This window comes from Cnephaeus nilssonii, assembly GCF_951640355.1.
Source record: "Cnephaeus nilssonii genome assembly, chromosome: 6".
Taxonomy (NCBI): Eukaryota; Metazoa; Chordata; class Mammalia; order Chiroptera; family Vespertilionidae; genus Cnephaeus; species Cnephaeus nilssonii.
In genome coordinates this window covers 31,136,516-31,162,125 of record NC_137077.1, presented here as the reverse complement: position 1 = coordinate 31,162,125, position 25,610 = coordinate 31,136,516, and the positions used below count along the sequence as shown (strand labels likewise).

At 39.4% G+C, this 25,610-nt stretch overlaps 1 protein-coding gene across 2 annotated transcripts in view; it reads right to left on the bottom strand.

Annotated features, from left to right (window-relative positions):
- Positions 1-23,771, bottom strand: part of LOC307101811 (uncharacterized protein) — a 59,996-nt gene extending 36,225 nt beyond the window's left edge. For both annotated transcript variants that reach the window (XM_079775245.1, XM_079775244.1), the window contains exon 1: positions 23,660-23,771. In XM_079775245.1, the coding sequence (XP_079631371.1) occupies positions 23,660-23,691 (32 nt within the window). In that variant the 5' untranslated portion in view covers positions 23,692-23,771. The remainder of the gene's footprint in view (positions 1-23,659) is intronic.
- Between the last annotated feature and the right edge of the window lie 1,839 nt (positions 23,772-25,610).

Genomic DNA, 25,610 nt, shown 5'->3' with positions numbered 1-25,610 from the left:
AAGAGGGATGTCATCTCAGCAAAAAGATAAATATGTTAACAATAAGGTTAAAAAATGTTCTAGCTACAGAAGAAAAGAAAGAATTGGGTGAAAGTGGTGGCTAAGGAGTAAATACAATGAAGGATAAATTGGGCAAAGGCTTTGTGTTGAAATTTTATTTTAATAGCCCCATCAAAGTGTTTGTATTTTGAAAAACATACAAAAATAAAAAACTGAATGAATAAATTGTGAACCTTGTCTTCTTAATAAACAGAATCACATCAATTTAAAGTAGTGAAGACCTACATCTAAGGCAATTCCAAATTCTGAGATTAAAGCATGTTTGGTAAATGTCTACCTGCAAAGTTCGGAGATGCCCTGAAAAGTATTCAGCTCTAGCTAAAGTTCTGTGTATTGTTCTTAGTGAGTCTTTAAATCTGTGGACACATGCATTTCCTCATTTGTAAAGTGGAGCCAATGATACTTACGTGCCCTACTCACCTCAAAGGATTGTTGCAAAGGTTAAATGAGGTAATGGACATAAATACACTTTCAGCACTGGAAGTATTATATGTGACAAAGCATCCTATCTAATAAAACAGTAATATGCAAATTGACCGCACCTTCGCTACACCCATAAGCCACGCCCACCGGCCAATCCCACCGGCCACGCCCACCGGCCAACCAGGAGCAAATATACACGTTAAACCAGCAAAGATGGCGGGGGGAAAGGGCAGCACCCATGTCAGTGAGATCCAAGCCATGATGGTGGACCAGGGCAGGCGGCGTGGGTTAAGGCCGGCAGCCGCCTGCCCAGGTCCGCCATCACCAATCACGGACCAGGGCAGGCGGCGTGGGTTAAGGCCGGCAGCCGCCTGCCCAGGTCCGCCATCACCAATCACGGACCTGGGCAGGCGGCGTGGGTTAAGGCCGGCAGGCGGCTGCCCAGGTCCGCCATCCCCGATCGTGGACCTGGGCAGGCGGCGTGGGTTAAGGCCGGCAGCCGCCTGCCCAGGTCCGCCATCCCCGATCGCGGACCTGGGCAGGCGGCGTGGGTTCACGCCGGCAGCCGCCTGCCCAGGTCCGCCATCCCCGATCGCGGACCTGGGCAGGCGGCGTGGGTTCACGCCCTCTGCCGCCTGCCCAGGTCCGCCATCCCCGACCGCGGACCTGGGCAGGCGGCGTGGGTTCACGCCCTCTGCCGCCTGCCCAGGTCCGCCATCCCCGACCGCGGACCTGGGCAGGCGGCGTGGGTTAAGGCCGGCAGCCGCCTGCCCAGGTCCGCCATCCCCGATCGCGGACCTGGGCAGGCGGCGTGGGTTCACGCCCGCTGCCGCCTGCCCAGGTCCGCCATCACCGATCGCGGACCAGGGCAGGCGGCGTGGGTTAAGGCCGGCAGCCGGCTGCCCAGGTCCACGATCACAGATCACGGACCAGGACAGCTGCCTGCCCAGGTCCATCACTGATCTCAGAGCTGGGCAGGCAGCGTGGGTTAAGGCCTGCAGCCGCCTGCCCAGGTCCATGATGAGGGATCACGGACCAGGGAAGGCGGCGAGGGTTAGCGCCCGTAGCTGCCTGCCCAGGTCCGCCATCACCGATCTCGGACGAAGGCAGGCAGCTTGGGTTAGCGCCCACAGCCGCCTGACCAGGTCCTGGATAAGGGCTTCGAGTCAGCCATTGCCAGTGGCAGCTGACTTAAAGCCCCTATCAGGGATCATGGACCAGGTCAGGCAGCGTGGGTTAAAGCCCACAGCCGGCTGCCCAGGTCCGTGATCACCGATCTCAGAGCAGGGCAGGCAGCGTGGGTTAAAGCCTGCAGCAGGCTGCCCAGGTCCACGATCATGGATCACAGACCATGGCAGGCGTCATGGGTTAGCACCCGCAGAGGCCTGCCCAGGTACTGGATCACGGATCCAGGTGGCGTGGGTTAGCACCCACAGCCGCCTGACCAAGTCCCCGATAGGGACTTGGAGTCTAGCATAAGGAAAAGAATAGTCAGCAAAAGCAGGAGACAAGGTTTCATAAGTTCTCCCCCAGGTCACCACTGTTCTCTTATACATTTTAAGTATCCCAGACTTTGCATGATGGGATTTGATTTGAATTATGCCTGATAGAGATTTCATGACATGAATTGTAGGCTCATTCTTTCTTTTTGTGGTTGCCTGACTGAGAAAGGCCTTGGAATGAGAGAAGGCACTTTTATTTTCCTTTTTCATTCTTTAGAGGCTGAGGAATTACAGTTATATGAAGAAGTTAGTGAGAGAATGAAAGTCTCATGCTGTATTATTCTGTAAGTTTTATCATGTGGACTATCAAAAACTTGGTGGGATCCTTTTCAAGAGGTGTTACAAAAATTATGTTGAAATTAACATTCAAGAGTAAAAGGAGAGAAGTGAGTGGTGGGTAAAGGAAAGAACTTTGTCCTAGAAACCAAATAGAAGCCACATAAACCTTCAGATTCTTACTCATTGTGCTTTGGAGGTATCCTATCTAATGAAAGAGTAATATACAGATTGATCATCACTGCAACACACAATATAGCTGCCCCCATGTGGTCAAAGATCCTGCCCCCATGTGGACACAAGATGGCCACCACAAGATGGCCAGCAGGAGAGGGCAGTTGGGAGGCACCCAGCCTGCAAGGGAGGGCAGTTGAGAAGGACTAGGCCTGCAAGGGAGGGCAGTTGGAGGTGATCAACCCTGCAGGAGAGGGCAATTAGGGGTGACCAGGCCGGCAGAGGAGGGAAGTTGGGGGCAAACAGGCTGGCAGCAGAGTGGTTAGGGGCAATCAGGAAGGCAGGCAGGCAAGCAGTTGGGAGCCAGCAGTCCTGGATTGTGAGAGGGATGTCCGACTGCCCGTTTAGGCCCGATCCCATCGGGCCTAAACGGGCAGTCGGACATCCCTTGAGGGGTCCCATATTGGAGAGGGTACAGGCTGGGCTGAGGGACAACCCCCCTCCGTGCACGAATTTCGTGCACCGGGCCTCTAGTTATCATTATATTTGAGAACGTATCATCCTTCTGAAAATCATTTTAAAACATCAAAATTTCTCAACCTGTAGGCCAATGGATTGCTAGAGGTGGGTTCTCATTATCCTTGAGTTAATTAACATCTAAATCCATTCCATGAAGTGATTTCTGCTGCCTTAAGGATCATATTAGAACAACGTTGAGGAGGTTCTGTTCACTGCTAAGCTCTCAGTTCAAGATCTGAAATCACTGTTTATTGGGATTTTTATATAACCTCTTGTTTATCTATGTTCCTTTTTACTGTTTCCACTGAGGTAACATAAATCCAACACTTGAATCCAATACACCAATGTATATGTCCCTTTATTTTTATGAAGCTTGAGTATTAAATGATGGGACAACTGAAAAAATATTTCCAGAACACCTCTTCATTTTTGTTCATTTTTACTATTGTCCTTCTTTCCCCATTTTCAATTTTAACAAATTAGTTCATATCATATTTGTTTCACATTTTACCAGTAATATTAAGCTTACTTTTATGCAGTATTCATAATCTATCTGGTAAAATTAGAATAGGTTTCTCTAAGTTTTTATTATGAATTCTACAATATGGATAAATCATTATAATAAAATTTTTACATGCTGACATGTATGTTTATAAAAATTGATAATAATACACTATGTTTTTATTAAATGGATAGATTATTTCACCTCTATTCCACGATTATTTTTTGCTTAGCAAAATTTGGTTTTAAATTTAATTCCACTAATTTGTTAGGAAAACAATATTCTCTCTGGTATCATTATTTCCTTCATGATAAAATTTGTAGGAAGCACCTTTAAAAAGTGTGGCAATCTTGCCCATACAGGAAAAATATATTGTAAGTGTTGTGTTAACAATTTAAGTTAACTATTTGTAGAAACTTTAATAAAATTATAATTTATTTAATGTCTACTACCTTCCTACACTTTATTAGACACTGTTCATTAATTCTTTCAACAGGCCTATGAATTGAATTTTCTTATCCAAGTTTTACATGTAAATTCTTTGAGGCTAAAAAGTTGAGTTAAGTAGTTCTTAATATTATTAATATTATTGTGGAAATGTTATAGATGAGGAAATTAAGGATTCAAGAAGTTTAGTGATTTTTCCCAAGATAGTGTGCTCTAGTTTCACTAGGCTCTTAGTCATTCATGCTCTGATTAGTGGTACTAAGATTTTATCCACCAATTAGCTACCACTTACTATGAATTTATGGCATCTAGACTCCCTAGAGCTACTGATTTTGTTTCCAGATGACTTGCATCTATTGAATTCTTGGCAAGCCTACTAATATTATAACAGACCTATACAGAAAAAAGAACATACACACACACACACACTATATATATATATTCTGCTAGCCACTTAAATCTATATCAGAAAACTCAGCTCCACCTGGAGCTTTGTAGCCAAAGCAAAGATTGAAGAATCTTCCTGGATTTTTTTAATGTATTTTTATTGATTTCAGAGTGGAAGGGAAAGGGATAGAGAGATAGAAACATCAATGATAAGAGAGAATCATTGATCTGCTGCCTCCTACACACACTCCCACTGGGGATCGAGCCTGCAACCCAGGCATGTACCCTGACCAGGAATGGAACTGTAACTTCCTGATCGACCCCAGCTGGGTGATCTTCCTGGATTTTTGAGATTAGCCCCTATCCATGCTTCCACATTATTCCATTACCAGAAACATCTCAACCACAGATGTAGATATAGGGAATTAAGGTTATGATGTTAATTAGATTACAGATGTCCAGTGGATAGGAAGATTGCTGGTGTAGAGTGGATACAAATAAAGAAAGTCTGTTTGTGCAAGACTTGATCTACTAATTAGCTCCTCAAAGACCACTAGAGGTAGTGTGTGGAAGTCTACTCTGCTATTGTCAATGTGGCTAATAAGAAGCTTACTGAAAAGGTTAATAAAAAGATTAATAGAAAGGTTAATAAAAGTCTTTCATCTTCAAGACAGAATAAAGCCTAAATATTAATTTTTCTAAAGTTTTATTAGAATTTTTATCATAGGTGCACTTACATATTACAGGTGAAAAATGCAATTTATCAAGGAAAATAATTTTTTTAGAAACTCACACTAAGTTTCCATATTCTTTGTGGCTATTCTAATTGTAGTCCCATTAAATATTTACATGCCATTGAAATAATAAATTGTCTTCTTCTTAATATGTGACTTTTTAATTGGAAGAAAAATGTACAAAGACATTGAAATAATTTATTAATGGTTACCCAATTTCGTTGGAAGTTTAGAGCCTTAGTTCTTATTTCTAACTTTCCTCAGCTCAGAAAGATGTAGATTTTCTTCGCAAGAGTCACTGTGTAAAATATTCTGAGATAGAATTTTTTATCATAATTAATAATAGATGAAAATTTCTGAGTTTTTGATGTTCTAAACTCTATGCTGTTTGATTTAGGGTGTCTTTATAGTTGTTTTTCTGGTAATTCTCAGCCTCTTCCTGTTGGTATAAAGGTTAGTCATCTTTCTTTTTCTAGATGGGTCTGATATAATTTTGCTTTTTTCCATATATCCATGTTTTACTTGTATGTATATTTTAATAAAAAGACCAATTCTATCATAATGATACTAGAATACAAATTTTTTACATTTCAGGTGGAATTTTTATTACATCTATACAGCTACAAAAACACACTTTGCTATATGCATTCTTGAAATGTAAACACTACATGTGAGCATCACAACTTTTAAAACTTATTTCCAAACCAGACACCCACTCTTGTGACAATGATCAAAGCTAATACATAAGTAAATTTTGTTCATTGTGAAGGGTTTAGTACAAGTACTACATTATCCTTTTAATGTTGTTTTGTAGTTATTTGCGGCCATTAAAAATGGGAAGTTGAAATATAGTTTCAATTCATACAGTGCAGATATTTTCCATAGAAAGCCATCATGGGGAATGCAATCCCTCGGATGTCTTCTGTTTTTCTGTGGTGTCTTTCTCTTTCTTGAGCTATAGGCTCGTGAGCAGGCAGCAACAATATAGGTTTTATCATATGCTCCCCTCCCTTTGTTTTCTTTCTTGCTAGTATCTGCAATCTGACTGCTAATTTGCACCTCTGCAATGGGATAACTTCATTGTTTTGATGTTCAATTATCAATTTGCACCTATAAGACATGTGATGTGTCTCACATTTATTGTTGAGCTTCTGTGCATTTTGGTGGAAATGGATAACTCTACCTATAACATATGGGTTTGTCGTCAAAGCAGAACCTCTGTGTTTCTGCTATCTATATCTTAATATTTTGGTTAAAAAAAAAAAAAGATCGTTGAGTCATAGCTAAGGGTAGCTATTCCGCATGACTGACCACTTTTATTTTTTATCATTATAACTTAATAAACAGCCATTTATTTTCCTTCTGATAACCTTGGGCAATAGCATTCTTTTGTACATTTGGCCTTTTAAAAACTATGGTTGGGTGGTCTATGATTACTATAGAACCAGGCATTCACAGTTAGCAATTCTTTTTCAAGAATTAGAAAAATGTTTAGTGAGAAAATGTTTGTTTGTTTGTTTGCAAACTGCTGCATTTCCGAATGTTTCCAGGAAATAAAAAATTATGCCCAGTGTAAATTGAGGCATTTTCATTCTCAAAATGTGATAATCGTTTTCCTTGAAGCCAGAATTGGCAAAATACTCACTGCAATTCCTGATACACACTATACTTCTTCGTAATTGTTGCCTGTCCTAAGAACAGCTATTTTCACATCAGTATTTTCAGACTGAGCACCTTTCAGGGAATGCTGTCAATCTAAAAAATCAAAGTTACATAAGTAAAAGCTATAAAGAGGTAAACGCAATGTTTCCATTCTTCCTAGTCTAAGGAGACTATGACTTTAAGTAGTAGCTTAGGGCAGAAAAACCTGTTTAAACAACTAAAATTAATTTTAAGGAAAGCATGGGCCCAACCCTGAATAAGAGTATAGGTCTGTACAAATTATATGGGCTTGAATCTCCCCATTTAATCCTGAAAGCAAGCCTTTTTTGTGGATGTAATTTCCCCTCATTTCAAAAATGAGGCTCAAAAGGGTTTAGAGAGTTGTCAAAAGTCAAATGTCCAGAAAATGACAGAGATCTGCGTCTGAGTCCAGAGACTGAGATCTTAACTAGGTTGTACCACTTCTTAGTGACAATAAATTTTAAAGCGAGCATAACTTGGTGAAAACAAAAATGAGGTTTGTTTTCCACCATGAATCAGAGGTCTGCTCTGAAACCCAGCAAAACAAAGTTACCAACCCATGAGGAATTTAGCCTCAAGTTGAGAAAAATCTTCCAGTCATGAAAGAGACTTTGAAGTCACTTGTATGACTAGAAACACCTACAAGTCCTTTTCATCTCTATTTTACTGGGGATTTCATTTGCCTTGTTTCATTTCATTTGCTTTATTGGGGATTTCATTTGCATTTCCAAAAGTGAAAAGACTCCTTACCCTCATTTAATTAATAAGGAAACAGACACAAAAGTATGACTAGACCTAGAAAAGTTCACAACCTTAGGTTCTGAGCTGCTGAGTTCCTAAGGTCTAACCTTTTAGAGCACTGGACAAGAAATCAGCACCTCTCACATTGACCTAATTGTACAGAAACACATGCAAAACTAAATGTTGTCCAATTTAACTAACATAAAAGATACCCTATGACCTTTAGAATACTGCAAAAACACATTCTCTATTCTGTTAATTTAGGATATGTTTATGGGACCTTCACAGGGAGTGAGGCCTTGCAACTCTGATATTGAGAGAAGGTAAATAGGATGGAAGAAATTTGCTCATAGCAAGGCTTTGGAGGACACTCTGATCTAGCTCATGTTGACTCAGTTACTACTCACACAGTACTTATGAATTTATTAAGAATTTATATACATATGCTGTAATATCAGGGAATGTATTAAGAGATGTAGACAGAAACTGACCCTGCTCTCAAAGGGCTTTTAACTTAGGTCAAATACCTCCTACCTGTCTAGTTTAAAATAAATATTAAAACACTTAAATTGGACGGATTAGTTTGCATACTCAGTACTCAATTATAATTTGCCACTGGATTTCTGCAAAAGAGCTTTAATTGAATCTACCATGTTGAGTATGGTATATAGAATGCTGTCCAAAATTTGTTCTAAGCATAAATGTGGGTTGTTCACTTTATATTTTTATTGTTTCTTATACAGTGTTTCAGAGTAAATGTTTAAAATATGTATGCCTTTCAATAAAAATGTATGTGCATTATTTAAAAGTATTATTGAATTAAGACTAAAATAGCTTTATTATAATATGATGTTTCTGAAGATTCTTTTCTATAACATCTAGATCAATCTCTATTAGTTCTCTTCTATGAGCAATTGACAGAGTTGAAAATTTAGTATATATGAAATATTTAAATCTATATTTCTGATAACTGTTTATATTTTAAATTTAATGCATGAAGTAGTTAGAAGCACAAATTACTCAATTAAAAAAGTGAATGTTCTTTGAAGTTTCTTTGTGAAAGAAAAGAGTCACTATTTCTGGAGAATTTAACCTGAAGTTATCTTCATCAAAGACCAAAGACTTACTCCATACCACCTAGTACTAGTATTTATTGTTTCCTCTAATGTCTTTAAATATATGTATCCTGCAGAAAGGAAGCAAGTGTGTCAAGAGCATGGGAAGGGACAGAAAACTTGGCAGAGAAAGAACACACAGCTCCCTGGAACAGCTTTGAGGAACATGTGGGCTGCAGAGAGGGAGGTATCTTATGGTGGCTGTTTCATATATAAGGACAGCATGAGAGAAAGGTGACAGGAATAGAGGTGATATCAAGCAAGTTTCAAAAAAATACTCAAAGTATTTTCTGTCCAGAATAGGGCCCCCAAAAGTCAGTTTTCATTTGTAATCAGACTACATGCTACTAATAAAGAGCTCATCAGAATTTGGGGATGAATTCAGCTAATGTCACCATCTGAAATTGAGGCAAATAAGAATCTGCATAAAACAGATAAGTTTTGCTCTCTGCAGAAGTAACTCATCTTGAATATACTGCTGATGAGTACAGGGATTCCCCATTTCCTATTTTTAAGGTTCTATGGTATCACCCATATTTCATTAAGATGGCCATGTCAGAAAGACATGACTAAAATGTTAAGCTGAAGAAAGCCACAATCTTTTTTTTTTAAATATATTTTATTGATTTTTTTACAGAGAGGAAGGGAGAGGGATAGAGAGTTAGAAACATCGATCAGCTGCCTGGAGCGGAACGTGCTGAGAGGGGTGCAGGCGCCTCCCAGCCTACAGGCCAACGATCTGGGTCACTGCTGGGAGCAGATCTCGCTGGAGGGCATGGCCGCCTCAAGGCCCACGGCCTGGGCCAGGGCTAGAAGCAGATCTAAGCGCGGGCCTACAGTCTTGGAGCGGCCTGGGTCTGGAGGATGTTTATGGGACCCAGGCTGCTCAGCGCCCGCATATGCAAATTAACCGCCATCTTATTCGCTCTGATTGGCTGTGGGCATAGCGAAGGTGCGGTCAAATTTGCATGTTTCTCTTTTATTAGTATAGATTCCCTCTCTGTAGCCCAGAAATAACAAACATATTCTAGAAAACGAAGATCAACCTGAACAGGTGAGAGATACTTTAAACCTGAATATAAGAAAGCTTAACTCTTTTGTAACAAAGAACAGCAATATGTCATATTGGTGGTCCTTAAAGAAATGGTAAAGATTCAGAAGTAGAGCCCTAGCCGATTTGGCTCGGTGGATAGTAGAGCATGGGCCTGTCAACTGAAGGGTCCCAGGTTCAATTCCAGTCAAGGGCTGGTACCTTGGTTGTAGCCTCCTCCCTGGCCGGGGCTCATGCAGGAGGCAACCAATCGATGTCACATCGCTATTTCTCTCCATCTTTCCCTCTCTCTTCTACTCTTTCTAAAATTCAATGAAAAAATATCCTCGGGTGAGGATAAAAAAAGATTCAGAAGTAGATACGTCTTTATTCCTGTGTTTCTTTACTCTTTAGAAAGACAATCTGTTTAGAGGGGAGTGGAGATAATCAAGAAGGGTCCTACCTTGTTTTAATGCCAAGTAGGTTGTTTGAGAGGTATATGTTCTGAAAAATGCTGGAAAGGAAGGGTAATGTTTATACTAAAAGTCCTCGAAATCAATAATTCCTTCATTTAAATGTATTTTTTTACAATATCTAATAGAGTGCCATGTTTACATGAAATAATTTATGCTTTAGGAAGATAAGAAAAAAATGAGTTAGTTGTTGTAATTGATGTATAATCCTATCTTTTATTTGAAGAACTGGGCCAGACAAAATTATCGCTGGCTAGAATAAAAGGAGGGAGAGAAGAAAACAGAATGTAAAGCCTCACAGCCAAAAAATATAGAAAATGAGGTTAAGGCAAAGAGTGATGAAAGTCAGTGGTGGTTTTTAAAAAAAGAGTATTAATGACAGAAACTCAAGTACTTTCAAAGATGAATTACTAAGCTTCGAACTGGGATTGTCTTAGCCAAACCATACACATACATTACTTTCACATTGTAAAAATGGCCTTGGTGAGCAAATTACAATTTCAGTGTTTAGTTATGAATTTAAAAGCAAACTATTATTAAGCTAATAATGCATATTTCTTCATAAATATAATAAAATTACATACATTTGGAAAAACCTACTTTTGCTTAGAATAAACTGAATTTTAGCAATATAATAATTAATCCCAGTAATAATAATTATTATACACTACTACAAACTTATATTTACATGATCTGAATTATAATATTAAAATATGTTATAAATATATAAAACAATGAATCATAAATGCTTTAAATAATGAAACCTTAATATATACACAATGGTGTTCACATGTTATAATCCATTAGAATATGAATTTTTTACCAAGCACATTCAATGAGCTTAACATTGACAGAAATGTGGGCACATCCAGTACTGTTTCAACTCTATTGGTAACTTATTTGGGTGAATGAATCATGACTTTTCCTTATGTTAGGCACTAAATTAGCTCTTTCAAGCCACTAAAAGATGATGTACAGAACTGAAGTAGGGTTTCTAAATAACATCTGATGGATACGGAGATTACTAAATACTATTGATTCTTTTCATCAAAATATGACTTCCATTCATATCTATTTAGAAAAGCACAATCTAATCATATCTCAAGTTCCAAGAAAATTAATATAGTAGCACCATCTTTCTTTAGCACTGATGTAAGAATGTTGAGGTAAGGATTAATTTAGATAGAATCTTAATGTTTGGTTATGTGATAATGCTATGCAAAACATACAACAGACTACCTTGACAAGACTCCCTTGATGAATGAATTAGTTCCTCCTTGATTTTAAATATTTGTACAAAACATGTAAGATCTATAAGCTTAATGAGCTGGGGAAGGTAAAGGCAAAATCAAAATATCTTGGTATGGCAAATTGAGTCCCATTCCTCTTTAAATTCCAGTGGCTAGGAGAACAGATCAGGGAGGAGAGCATCCAATCAATCAGATGATAGGACTTGCCCTTCATGCAGGATGATCTCAGGGCACTTAACTTTAAGGCAACTCGCTTTCCTGACTACAACAGAAGAAAGGCAGAATAAAACAAATTAGTCTAAGACTCAAAAATGCCAAGGGCCCTATTAAGTATAAAAAGCTAATAGGGCATGCTTACACCCATAAGTGTGTGGATGTGTCAAGGAGAGTGGCAATGTAAAAAGAAATTAGCAGCACATGCTGCTTTAGCAAGACCATATAGAGTTTTCTTGATTCATAACCTGACTTAGGAGCAAATCTCACACAAAACAAAGCAGCTTTAAAAGAGGAGTTCAGGTGGAAAGACAACAGGGTTACTTAGATGCCAAGGTTAGTTTTTTTAACATCAAAGCAATTCATGTTATGTTTTGATGCTATATTGGTGGAATACTGAAAACAAACAAACAAAAAAAAACCACTCCTTCCATGTATAAGTATTTTATGCACTGGGGGGAAATTAGTTAGAGAGGAAATTTATTTTAGTGGTAATATCAAGAGAAATCTTGGTGATTATATGCAATTTTACATCCTTTATTATTTTCTATTTATTGCTATTTCATGAGTCTAGATTTTTCTTTTAAAAATACACTATAATAAAGACATCCTATGTGATTCCATTGATGTGTAATTGAAATCACTAATGGAAGCAGTTGCTAAAACTATATCCAAATATAGGCTGCAAAATACATTGTGATATGTACATTGCAACTATAGTAGAATAATTAAAACATTACCTTCAAAAGGCCTTGGTATGAAAGAAAAGGCTAAGTCCTTTTGCATATGTGTTTTGTTTCTATTGGGTGAATAAAATATGGAAAATATAAAATAAAATAATATTTTCTTACAAATAATGTTTCAAAATTCCATTTTTTATAGAGTGAGAAATCACAAAATGAGAGGCATTTGGGGATCTGTTTTAGTTAATAAGGAAACCAGATGGCTATAACATAGAAGGCTCAAGATTATAGGCCATTCTGACAAATAAATGGTCAGTAAGAATTTATCAATCTTTTCCATGTGTCCACAGTTATGGAATTGCCACTATCACCATTCCACACCCAAGCCCCCGGCCAAGACTGACCCAGTGGAAACATCCAGGGTGTGAATGATGGAGGATGGGGAAGCTCCCTCAGAACTCACAGGCAATATTCCTACTGAGAAAGCCCTCGCCTAGATTGTGCATTATACATCCTCACAGTGATTGTCTATGTCCACAACTTGTCCATTTCACCATTTAAGGGAGAAGTTCATCTCTTAATAACTGTCTCAGCAGGTTTTATTTTCGGCCACCAAAGATGTAGATTCACCATTGCAGTATCACAGGTCATTGAAATCCATACCTATCCAAATTATTCTTAACTAGAGGCCTGATGCACGAAATTCATGCAAGAGTAGGCCTTCCTTCCCCTGGCTGCCGGCCCGGGCTTCCCTCTGTCACCCGGGACCCGGGCTTCCCTCATAGCCCTGGCTTCATCTGGAAGGTCGTCTGGAAGGACGTCCAGTCTAATTAGCATATTACGCTTTTATTATTATTCTTAACAGTAATAATAATGGCCAATGGCCAAGATTTAAAATTATGTAGGCACCACTACATTATTTGCTTTGAAGATGAAGTGCCTAATACTAAGAGAGGTTAAATTACTAAGATTATAACTGTTATAGTGGGCAAGCTCAAACTTGAACCCACATATATTTTATTCTACACATCTTTAAACCACTATTCCAAATTAAGGTAATTAAATTATGTATTAAAGCAAGCATAATTTACACTTATGAAACTAAAGCAAAGTAAAGACAAATGCATGAAGGAAAAACGCAATTAAAAAGGACCCTCTCACTCACTTGCCTAAGAGGCTATCTACTGATCTGAATAAGTTGTTATTGGAATATTAACTTCATGTCAGAAACCTCTCAGCAGTTTGTCCTCAACTCTCAAAAAGCAGATGCCTCCCTAGCAATAATCTGGTCCCTAAGAGCTTCAGAACTGATCAAGGAGAAAATGTGTGTTTACCTGTCTGGCTTTCTCTCTGTGGCAATAGTGGCCATGCCTTCCCCACCATCACTGTGAGGAGGCACTCAGCTCTTCATGAAGAAGATAGAAGGAAAGAAAAAGGAAATCACTCTTTTGCTTCCCAAGGCACCAGCTCTTTATTTGAATGTTTCTTCATCACAGTTACCATCTCCTTATAGTATATCTGCCCAATTAAGGAGGTTTATTCCCCTAACCCAGTGGTCGGCAAACTCATTAGTCAACAGAGCCAAATATCAACAGAACAATTGAAATTTCTTTTGAGAGCCAAATTTTTTAAACTTAAACTATATAGGTAGGTACATTGTTATTAACTTAATTAGGGTACTCCTAAGCTGGCCTTTACTAAAAACTCAAGGGGCCAAAGAGCTGCATGTGGCTTGCGAGCCGCAGTTTGCCGACCAGGGCCCTAACCCAGTGGTCGGCAAACCATGGCTCGCGAGCCACATGCGGTTCTTTGGCCCCTTGAGTGTGGCTCTTCCACAAAATACCACGTGCGGGCGCGCACGTACAGTGCGATTGAAACTTTGTGGCCCATGAGCAGAAGTCGGTTTTCGGCTCTCAAAAGAAATTTCAATCGTTGTACTGTTAATATTTGGCTCTGTTGACTAATGAGTTTGCCGACTACTGCCCTAACCTCTGAGAATGGAGCAAAGTGATCCTTTTCCTTCTGCAATTACTAATACACATGACTTATTCATTGTTTTGTTTTAGAAGTTCTTTTCACTACTATTTGAAGGCATTTAAAAAGAAATAAGATTAAAACTTTGAACTTAAATTCACCATGTTTTTAACTGGTTTTATATCTGTAGAACTTAAATTTTTCTTCTGAAGAACATTCAAAAAGACTCTAAAAAGGCACAAGATCTACCTACTTTCAGTAGCCTGACTATTTAGTGCTGGTGAAAGTTATTAATTCCTCTCAAAAGAACTACCATGAAGGTGAGTTTTCAAGATGTGCAATTGGCTTTTAGGAATCTGACATATGTGAAGGCGAACAGCTCTTCTGGAGCATAACTTTCCAGTGGAATCCCCCAGAAGTAAAAATCTGAAATGCAGAAGATCCTTGCATGTGCAGATTTTCCATCCATGATTCTGAGCAGCCATGAGTATTCTCAAAGGTCTCATAATATGTAATCATTTGTGCTTTTTGTTGAGGCATGCATTTCAAGCACTGCGGGCTGTTTTGCCTAACTCATAACTCAGTCTTGCCAACCTCCCAGCATCAGCATTTGGTCATGCATGCCATATTCTCTACTCATTCCTGGGAACCATTGGTGCAATTAAAGTAAAATCCAAACCTCTTAAATGGCCTACACATCCCTATATGGTCTGCTCCTTTCCACCCCACCCAACTTTCTGGCCCCATGTCAAACTACCCTACTTTCTTGTTCCTCTAAAGCCATCCTGGTCTTCTCCCTGAACACAGATAGTCCATTCTGAAGCAAGAATTTTGCCCTTACTATTCCCTTGTCCTGGAGTATTCTCTCTCTTCCCCCTGGTATCTACCTTCTTGGCACATTCCCTCCATTCTAGTGTCTGCTCTTAACATTTTATCAGGGAGGCCTTTTTTGACCCTTATATCAAAAGAAGACTCCAAATACTGAGCCTTCCTATCTCCTTTCCTGGGTTCGTTGTTCTTCATGATACTTATCACCATTTAAAATACTGTCCTTACTTAATTACTGGCTTATCGTCTCTTTCAGCTCTCCATTCACTCCCAGACTGTTCCTTCCTGCTTCCTCCTTCTTGACCCTCTGGGATACCTTTATTTCTAGAAAATCCCTTTCTTCTTCAGTAGTTACCCTTTAAGCCAAGTCAGCCTGTACTAAGAATCTCTAACTGGCACACCAGACTTCGGTTTTCCCATCCCTAAAATGAAAGGGGGTTAACTTCCAAAGGTCCTTTTGCCACCAGAGCATCTTTTAAAAAATTGAGCTGTATGGTTCTTAGATGAAAACGGCAGTCCCTTTGTATGGTGAATTGAAGTCGTTTTCTAGTCCCAATTAGGTCCCATGATTTTATACCAAGTAGCAAATTACTCAAGTACCAGACAATAGAGGTCTGCCGAAAGGACCTCCCAAACAGTGAAGCTCTGCGGACGCCTGCGAAGCTTGCGGAGCCTTGGAAATGCCATCTGCACTCAGCAACCCCACCTCCGTGAAAGTGTCGACTTCAGGGATGTGAAGTCCAACTGGTGCTGCCCGCCCCCGCCCCCAACTCCAACCTGAACTGTTCAGGCTACTTTTGATAATCCTCTCTAGCCTCCTCAAGGCAGAAACATCAAAAGGGCACATCAAAGCTCCCAGCCACCGGGGAGAGAAGCCCTGCAAATCAGGTGACAACTTTTTTCTTCAGGCTCCTCAACACATACAAGCTGTAGGCCTTCCCCCAGGGAGGAGAGAGTAATGTTTAACAATTCTCAGCTGCCTGCCCTGAGGGAGGCAAGAGACACGAACCATCTTTGCAGGTAGAGGATAAAGCCACTCCTCCCCATCACACATTTCTGAGAGTTGGAGGGCTGTACTAACCACAGAAACCACACACATGCAAGAAAAGTTTGAGCCATGCTTCACTGGTGTGTGTATTTTAAAATGCAAATAACAAAAGCTGAAAATGATGAAGTGAACATGTGCTGTATCACTGACAGGGGAGACAGGCAATTAATGAAACGCTGGGACTCTGTATCAGCTGCCTGCTGACTTCTGCAATTGAATTAAAACTATCATAAGAATAATACAAGGACTTGCCCTTGTCCTTCTTGTCTATGTGTTTATTTAATTTTCTGTCCAACTGACTCTCAAATAAATTGGAAACAGCTGCCATTTTTTGATTCAGTAGCTCCATTACCCCCTTGTGACATCATTCTGGGCACGAACACTAACAATAGGTCATTATGTAGCAATTACTTTATTGATTTATGGAAGTTTTTAAGCTCCATCAGGAATATGCACAGTCAAGGGGAAAAAAGACCACTTCTGTGCTCTTGCTAAAGGAGAAAAACCGAACTGCAGTGCCTGGAATAATGTTGCTCAGATGGGACCTTCCTTACAGAGGAAAACCATGGGAACAATTCCTGTTTTGTTGATTTTCTTTAAGTAAGAGAGAGAGATGGGGAAAGACTATAAAGTTTGAAAGTTATAGTACCCATAATTGAATGAAGTAACTAAATAAACAGATGACTCAAGTGCTGCTGTTATGTAATAGGAGGACTTCGGTGATATAATAGAAGTTGCTTAAAACAAATTAACAGTGTTGAAACTCCCATGACGAATGAACTTTGTGAGCTTACGCATAACATTTTAAGAACACCACTGCATAAAAACATGCTTTCTTTCTCAATTCAAATGGATATCATAAGACTTCACATTGAAGTTAAAGGCTTGCCCCAATCCATTCAGTGGATCATACTTGTAACAGCTGTCAGGTCTTAAGCTGTTTTCTTGGGCCTCTATATATAAATAAGCAAGAATTTTCTCTCTCATAAATAGCTGGCTTTATTTTACATTCTCCTGGGCTGGGGAACTCTGGTCTAAAGATAAAAAAATAAAAAATGAATAATGTGCCCTCTGGCTAGTCACTTATCGAGATTCTAACCTGAGGAGCTGAGCAACAGCCTGCCTACATTTTGAGGAAAATGGTAGCTCCTTGATTGAAATCTGTATCTGAGACTTGTTGGCTCCTACTGGAGGTCAGGAGTTTAATATCCTCGTTCTTCTTTCAATGCCCAAATAGAGGAACCACCCTGGGCCCAACATCTGGCTCAGTTCCCACTGGGAAGACGTTATGGAAGCAACATCCCTGTGGAAACACATGAAGCTATGGCTTGTCCAAGATCAGTAACTGAGGATAAACAAGATGCTTGTGTGTTTCAGAGGTAATGGGTAGCATATGAGGAGCTTGAGCTTCTCCCATCAATTTTTTTTTTCTTCAGTTCTGACCAGATCCTGAAAGGGATTAGGAAATAAAGTAGTAGGTGATCTTGCTTAGAAAATCCATCTTTTTAACTCAACTCAGACAAATTTGATGAGCCCTTGATCATTCACAAGTCTTAAACCTTATATTAAGATAAATGCCCCAAAAGTGATTTAGGGGTGAAAATCTCCTTTTTACTCGATTCTCAAAACATCGTTAAGGGTCTTCCAGATAGAAAGTACACTCAGGGCAAAGGATACCTAACAAATGCGAAAACTGAGACCTGCTCCAGAGAGAAAAGCAAACGAAAATAAAGGCATGGTTCCTGGACTCTGGGCGCTTACATGCAGCTGGACCCCTACATGGCAGTTTAAAAGCAACACAGATGACCTTATGTAATGTTAAAAAAAAAACAATAATACTGGCCTTCACATTAGGAGACCTAACTTATAATCACAATTATGCTATTAATTAGATGTGAGATCTTAAGTCATAATTGTCCTATTTCAGTTATGAACTAAAGAAACTGGGTTAGATAACACCTAGTCCCTTCCAGTTCTCACAAATTCCATGATCCTGATAAATCATATATCACACAACTTCTTAGCTGAGTTCATATGCCATGGTTTATTACTATATTCCAGCTAATGTCTGAAAACAGTGAGTCTCTGTTTATCATTCCAAAGAACAAGAGTACTTTATCTTGCTTATGCACAACACATCTTTCACACATCTGAATGCCACAGTTGTTGCATTCCTCACAAGACAGCTCAAACCCATTCACTCTTTATTAGGAAAATATTTGTACTCATGGTGAAAAGCACATGTTAACATAAAGACTTTTGTGCTGAAATATCATTTCTGAACCACCAAATTGTGGTCCCTTGATAATTGGTCTTTAGAGTAATATTTCCTAGGAGGATGTAAAATGAAGAGAACATTTCATTTGGGATGACACAATTGATTAAAATATTTTTTAAAGAGATAAATCTGGAGCCAGGTCTTGGAGAAAGGTATAGGCATAGCTTCATGCAAGAGAGGAAGAGGCTATAAAAGCAATAACAAAGAAGTGGGCATAGTGGAGAGACTGGATTTTGTGAGATGGAGTGGATGACTCTGTTAGAGATAAGTGGGGTTTGTATGACATGGTATATAATAAATGAGGGTTTGGATGCCATTTGCATATATAAACAGACCACCTGGCTTCATGGGGAAATGCATAATTAAAGTCAAGTTTAAGGAAGACAATATTTTTAGCTGTGTGATGAGTAGGCTGAAGAACAGAAGTATTAGAAAAAAAGTAATACAACCAAGATATAGTTAACATAGTAAAGACATCAAGTTAAAAAAAAAACAAAACTCAGGCCCTAGCTGGTTTGCTCAGTGGTTAGAGCATCGACCTCCAGACTGAAGGGTCCCGGGTTTGATTCTGATCAAGGGCACATGCCGGTGTTGTGGGCTCAATCCCCATTAGGGAGCGTGCAGGAGGCAGCCAATCAATGATTATCTCTCATCACGGATGTTTCTATCTCTCTCTATCTCTTCCTTCCTCTCTGAAATCAATAAAAATATATATTTTTTAAACAAAACTCTGGACTAGGATAATGACTTTGGAAATGGAAAAGAAGGCTCAAATCCAAAAAAACTAAGCAAGAAAGAATTAATAGCATATGAAAACTGACTTGATATGTGAAGCCAAATGAGATTTTTTAAAAAGGAAGTAGTAAAAATTAACTACCAGATGAATGTCCCAGAGAATTAACTGGACAGTTGAGTCATTGGGAGAGGAACACAGAAAGAGAGAGAATGTTTATTTTATGGAATTCAAGGCATAAGTGCCCCACCAGAAGTACAGCTAAGGGAAAACATCTAGTTAATAAATAGACATGGAAGAATGGTGAAAGGTCACGGTTGGAGTATTACATTTTTATTCAGCAAACATTTGTCAAATTCTCTTATGAGCCAGGCACTGTTCTAGATACCAGTAATAAAGAGATAACAGTCATGAACTCCAGAAATTTTTGTCTAGTGTAAGAAATAGAAAGTTTCTTAGCTACTTATAAGCAGCTTGTAATCAGAAGTATAGAATATATAATCAACATTATTCATTATAAGATGCCCACTGCCCAGATGACTATGTGAGTTCAGGAAGAAAACTGGGATAATGCCTGGAGTAGGGGATTTTACTTAAATAACAAGTCAGGAGAAAGAATAATCTAGAGATTATAGCTTAAATATAATAGGCAGTGGAATAAAATAAAATATATATTAGAGAAAATAATAAAGAGTTTACTATCATCATTTTTAGCCAACATTGTATGAATTTCTATTCTGTGAAAATAAAATAAATAAAAACTTAAAGGTTGGAAAGAAAAAAGAGAACTGTCATCATTCACAGATGAATCTGCATGTAGATTACACCAAAAGATTCTACATACAGAATTTTAAAATTAGTAAGTCAAGTTAGCAAAGTTACTTTATTAAATGTCATATTAATGTATGTCTTTATGCCTCTAGCAAAACTGGAAAATAAAAATTAAAATAGCAATATTATTTATCATTGCAACAAAATGCATCAAATACCTGGGAATAAATATAATAATTGATATTCAAGACCTTTGTACTGAAAACTATAAAACAATGCTGAGATAGAGAACTAAAAAATGTAGAAATATACCATGTTCGTAGATTGGGGGATTCAATGTTTTGGATATGACAATTATTCACATATTGATTTGTATATTTAATGTAACCATAATCAAAACCCAGTGGGTTTTTGCAAAAACTGCTAAAATGATTCTACAATTACATGGAAATAAAAAGAACCTAGAAAATCACAGTAATTTTAAGCAAGGAAAACAAACATTGCCCTACCAGCTCTCAAAACTTTTATACATCGAAAGTACTTAGAACATGTACAAAACTGGAACAATGGAATACACTAGAAGGTCTGGGAACAGACCTTAACATGTACAATCAACTGATATATGGCAAAGGTACGACTGTAATTCAGTGGGGGAAAGGACACTCTTTAATAAATGGTGTTGCATTAACTGGATATCTACATTTAAAAGAATAAACCTTGAACTTTCTTTCATATCACACACACACAAATAAGTCAATATGCATCACAGATCTAAATTCAAAGGAAAAACAAAAGGTTCTAAAAGAAGACATAGAAGATAATCTTTATGAAATTATTTTAAAGTAGTGAGTATAGAGTCTAGAACCATGACTGACTTTCACAGACATTCATAAATAAAGAACAGAAGAAAAAAATCACAAAGCAGAATATATAAGAACTAGAGGCCCGGTGCATGAAATTCATGCATGGGGGTGGGGGTCCTCTCAGCCCAGCCTGGACCCTCTCCAATCCAGGACCCTTCAGGGGATGTCCAACTGCCACTTTAGGCCCTATCCCAGAGATCTGGCTTAAAGCGGCAGTCAGACATCCCTCTCACAATCTGGGACCACTGGCTCCTAACTGCTCACCTGCCTGCCTGCCTGATCACCCCTAACTGCCCCCCCCCCCGCCAGCCTGATCACCCCTAACTGCCTCTGCCTGCTGGCCTGATTGCCCCTAACTGCCCCCCCCTGCCAGCCTGATCACCCCTAACTGCCTCTGCCTGCTGGCCTGGTCACCCCTAACTGCCCCCCCCGCCAGCCTGGTCGCCCCCAACTGCCCCCTCCCTGCCGGCCTGGTTGCACCACACAGCCTGCTGTTCAGTCATTTGGTCGTCCCTCACTAACCCCCCTGCCAGCCTTGTCACCCTAGGCAGCCTGCTGGTCGTTATTGTTACTTTGATGGTGTCCCGGACAATTTGCATATTCCTCTATTATTAGTATAGATACTGCAAACATAGGAGGAATACTCATAGGCAACAGCAGATGAGTTTTACTCCATCAATTTAAATGAACTCCATGATCAAATGAGAAAGCTGGCACTGTGGTCCATATTCCATGAACGGAAATGCTGACATTTGTCCTCCCTCCCTCCCTTACTCCCCTCCCCCTTCTTCCTCCCTCTCTCCCTCCCTCTCTCCCTCCCTCCCTAATCCCTTGGATCACACACTGACTCTAAATAGTCTCAATGGGCTTTTTTCTGTGGTACAGTCTTTATCTCCTGAACAGGATTCTGGTCTTTCTCTTCTGTGTTTATACAGGAAAACAGGTGAGGAGTTTCCTTTTCCACATGTTCTGCCATATTCCTCTAAGACTTGCCCCAGATGGGGTAGGTGTGATCTCTTACCTGCCACTATCTGATTATTTTGTGGTTTAGCAGAGGTCAGAGGAATAGTTAAGGGGGAGTAGGAATAAAACTGAACAGAGAATAAGAAATAGCAGAATGGCTGGGAGCAAAAGAGCAAGAGCATTTAAATGCGCCCAATGCTAACATGGGTTTTCTAAAGAAACCAACAACAAGAAAGGATGTATCACAAAGATTATGGTGAAAGAGGATGGTGAGTAGGTGGAAATAGTCAACATAATCATGTAAGAAAGTCATAAAGTTTGGAAATATTTATAGAGAAAGAAGAATTAAGTGCAAAATTTTTACTTTAGCGTGTGAATGTCATGAATAGAAAAAAAATAATGTTTAGGAAAATAATTTATTATAACATTTCTTCTAAATCCACAGGGAAGGAGTGAGCAAAAGAAAGAAATGGATACCGCCTTTCAAACTCACAGAATTCAACTTCTAGCACAATATAAAAAGAATCAATTTTTGTGTCTTCCAGCCTTGTTTTTAACTATACTATACAGGTGTGTGTGTGTGTGTGTGTGTGTGTGTGTGTGTGTGTGTGTGTTGGGGGAGTGTCTATTCAGACATGGTTGCCATGGAATGTGAAAGAGAGAAAAAGGAGGTGATAGGGACTGGAGAGCACCACTTTGAAAGTTAAAGATTTCAAAAGTGCTAGAAAGCAAGCAAGTGTTCTGAAAACAGGAGTACAAAACATGACAGGGGGTTTGTAGTTCAAACCAACTGACCTTTCAGTTGAGTCAAAATCAACCCAGAGCTCAAAGCACATAGTACTGGAACTCTAGATGATCACTGAGAGAAGAATCCCAAAGTGAGCAGTACTACAACACCTAGGTAATCTGCACTGACTGCTTGTAAACTGTGTGGTGAGTCCTGCCGAGCCCACAGGTGTATGGGTGGCAATGGCTGCCAAAGCGAGAGTGAAGTATCATAGAAAGTTGTTACATTATTTCATACATTTCATTTTGGTTTCCTTCCAATCTAAATCATCAGTTTGCCAAAGATGGAAAATGATGTGATGTGATTAAAAGCTTTAAAACTACTAAGGTTAAAGAGTCATCACACATTTTAATTGAAGTAGATGTGAAGTGGCCTTTTCCATGTATAAATATCACTCTGCTATCCAACCAAGCCAACCTAAGACTTTAATCTAGGAACTCTAATTGAGTATATATATATATATATATATATATATATATATATTCTCACACACATATATGTATGCATGCTGGTGAGTTTTAATAATTCCTATACCATAAAATGAAGAAAAATATAAAGATACTGCAGTCCTAGCCAGTTTGGCTCAGTGAATAGAGCATTAGGCTGGTGCAGTGGTTGGCAAACTCATTAGTCAACAGAATGGCAAACTGCGGCTCGCGAGCCGCATGTGGCTCGCGAGCCGCAGTTTGCCGACCACTGGCCTGGTGGACCAAATGGTCCCAGGTTCAATTCCTGTCGAGGGCATGTACCTTGATTGCAGGCTCCTCCCTGGCCCAGACCCTGGTTGATCGGGGCTCGTGCAGGGGCAACCAATCAATGTGTTTCTCTCACATCAATGTTTCTCTCTGTCTTTCCCTTTCTCTTCCACTCTCCCTAAAAATCAATGGAAAAATATCCTCAGGCAAGGATTAACAAAAAAAAAAAAAAAAAAAGGAAAAGAAAGATATTGCATGAGAGGGTAGAAGGGAGAGGAAAGACTATATATTCTAGTTGAGATAAGTTGTTTTCAAAAACATCCTTCTGCTACCACTCCCCTCCCCCATCTATGTACTATGAACCTGAACTCTGAGTATTTACTCCTTTGTATAGTCCCTCCCCTTAAATCTGGACTGGTTCTGTGACTCACTTTTGACTAATAGCATATGGCAGAAGTGAGCTTCTAAGGCTAAGTCATAAGAAGTCATGGGTTGCTCAAAACTCACCTTTCTGATGTCTCCTCCCAGAACCCAGCCATTAGGCCAAGTGCATAGCCCAACTCAAGGGTTCCCAGTGATCTCCCAGATTACATCCAGCATCAACTGCCAGCCACCTGAATGAGCCAGACCAGAAATTCCAGTTCAGTCTTACTCCTAGATAACATCAATATCAAACATCCCGTGGAGCAGAAGAACAGACCAGCAGAGAGAGCCCAGTCAACCCACAGAATTGTAAAAGATAATAAATTGGTTGTTGCTTAAGCCATTCAAGTTTTTAAAGTAGTTTATTCAGTAAGAATAAATAACCAAAATGATCTATTGATTTCTTAATGTGATATCACACCAGTTAGATATTACCCTGTAACAAATTACCCTTAAAACTTGGTGATTTAAAACAGGGAGTCATCAAACTTTTTTAAATGGTCAAGATAATAAATATCTGAGAATTTGTGGACCATACAGTCTCTCTCGCAACTATTCAACTCTGCCATTGTAGTGTGATAGAAGCCATAGACAACACATAAGCACATGGACATGGCTGTGTTTCACTAAAACTTGATCAAACTGGTGGCTGGCCCGTGACCATAGTTTGTCAACCCCTCTTTTTTTAAAATGAAGCATTGATTATTGCTCACAATTCTATAGGTCAGAGGGGTGGTTCTGCTGATCTGAGCCAGGTCTAGCTGATCTCAGCTTGGCTTGTTCATGCACCTGTCATCAGCTGGCAGGTTAGTAGCGAGCTGGCTGCTCTATGATGGCTTTACATACAGCTGGTGTTTTGCTGAGTGCCAGCTGGAGTGACAGGGGTGATTGGGCCACATGTCTCTTATCATCCATCAGGCTAGCCTAGGCTTGTTCACATAGTAGTGACAGAGATCCAAAAAAAATAAGCAAGAGCACACAGGTCTTTTGAGGCCTAGACTCAGAATTGACCCATTTTTACTTCTGCTCTATTTTATTGGCCCAAATAAGACACAGATCAATGCACATTCAAGGGATGAGAGAGCAGACTCAACCTTGATGGAGGAGATGCAAAGTCACAATGCAAATGGCATGTGTACAGATAGGAGTGAAGAACAGTGCCATTTTAAAAATCATGAGACTATGAATATGTAACTCTAAGAGCAAAGATTCTAAATGGAAGTTGTCTCACTTCCTTTGTAAAGGAAGAAAATGAAACCCAAGGAAAGAGGCTGACTCACCAAGTCATTCTTGCTAGGTAGGACAGCCTTGGGGTTAGAACAACTTACTCGCTATGTGTATAATTAGGGTGTTACGGTTTTCCTGACCCATTGGAATGTCCATTTAGGGCCTTTAGGGATTCTTAAGCCAACTGGGAAGTTCCCCTTCTACACACAATTGCAGTCAGGTGACTTTCATTTCAAAGTCTCTTATTCCAGTAAAGTCACACCTAGGATGGGAAAAATTTATTATCCACCAAGATCCCTTAAATTCCCCTTATTCCCAGAAGGTCCTTCTTTATTATACTCTTAGAATTCTAATTCCTAATTTAGCATATCTTCAACCTAAAATGTCTCCAACTAACTGCATCACTGGTCAGATGCTATGACTGTGGAGTGGCCTGGTGATAATAGGTCCAGTGAGAATGACTCTTACTCAAACAGTTGAGCCAAAGACTTGCTATAAACACACTTAGAATGAGGTGGCTACAGGCTACAAATTACTCACCAGCTACCATAGTCATAGGCAGCATCCCTACTGGTCAATTTGTAATCCATAGGGATTTATGAGAATGTTCAAAAGTAGAGCATTATGCTAAGTGAAATAAGCCAGTTGGAGAAAGATAAATATCACATGATCTCACTCATATGTGGAATATAATGATCAACATAATTTGATGAACAAGAATAGATCCAGAGACAAATGGCAGGGGAGGGGGCGGTTAGAGAGCAACCAAAGGACTTGTACGCATGCGCATTAGCATAACCAATGGACA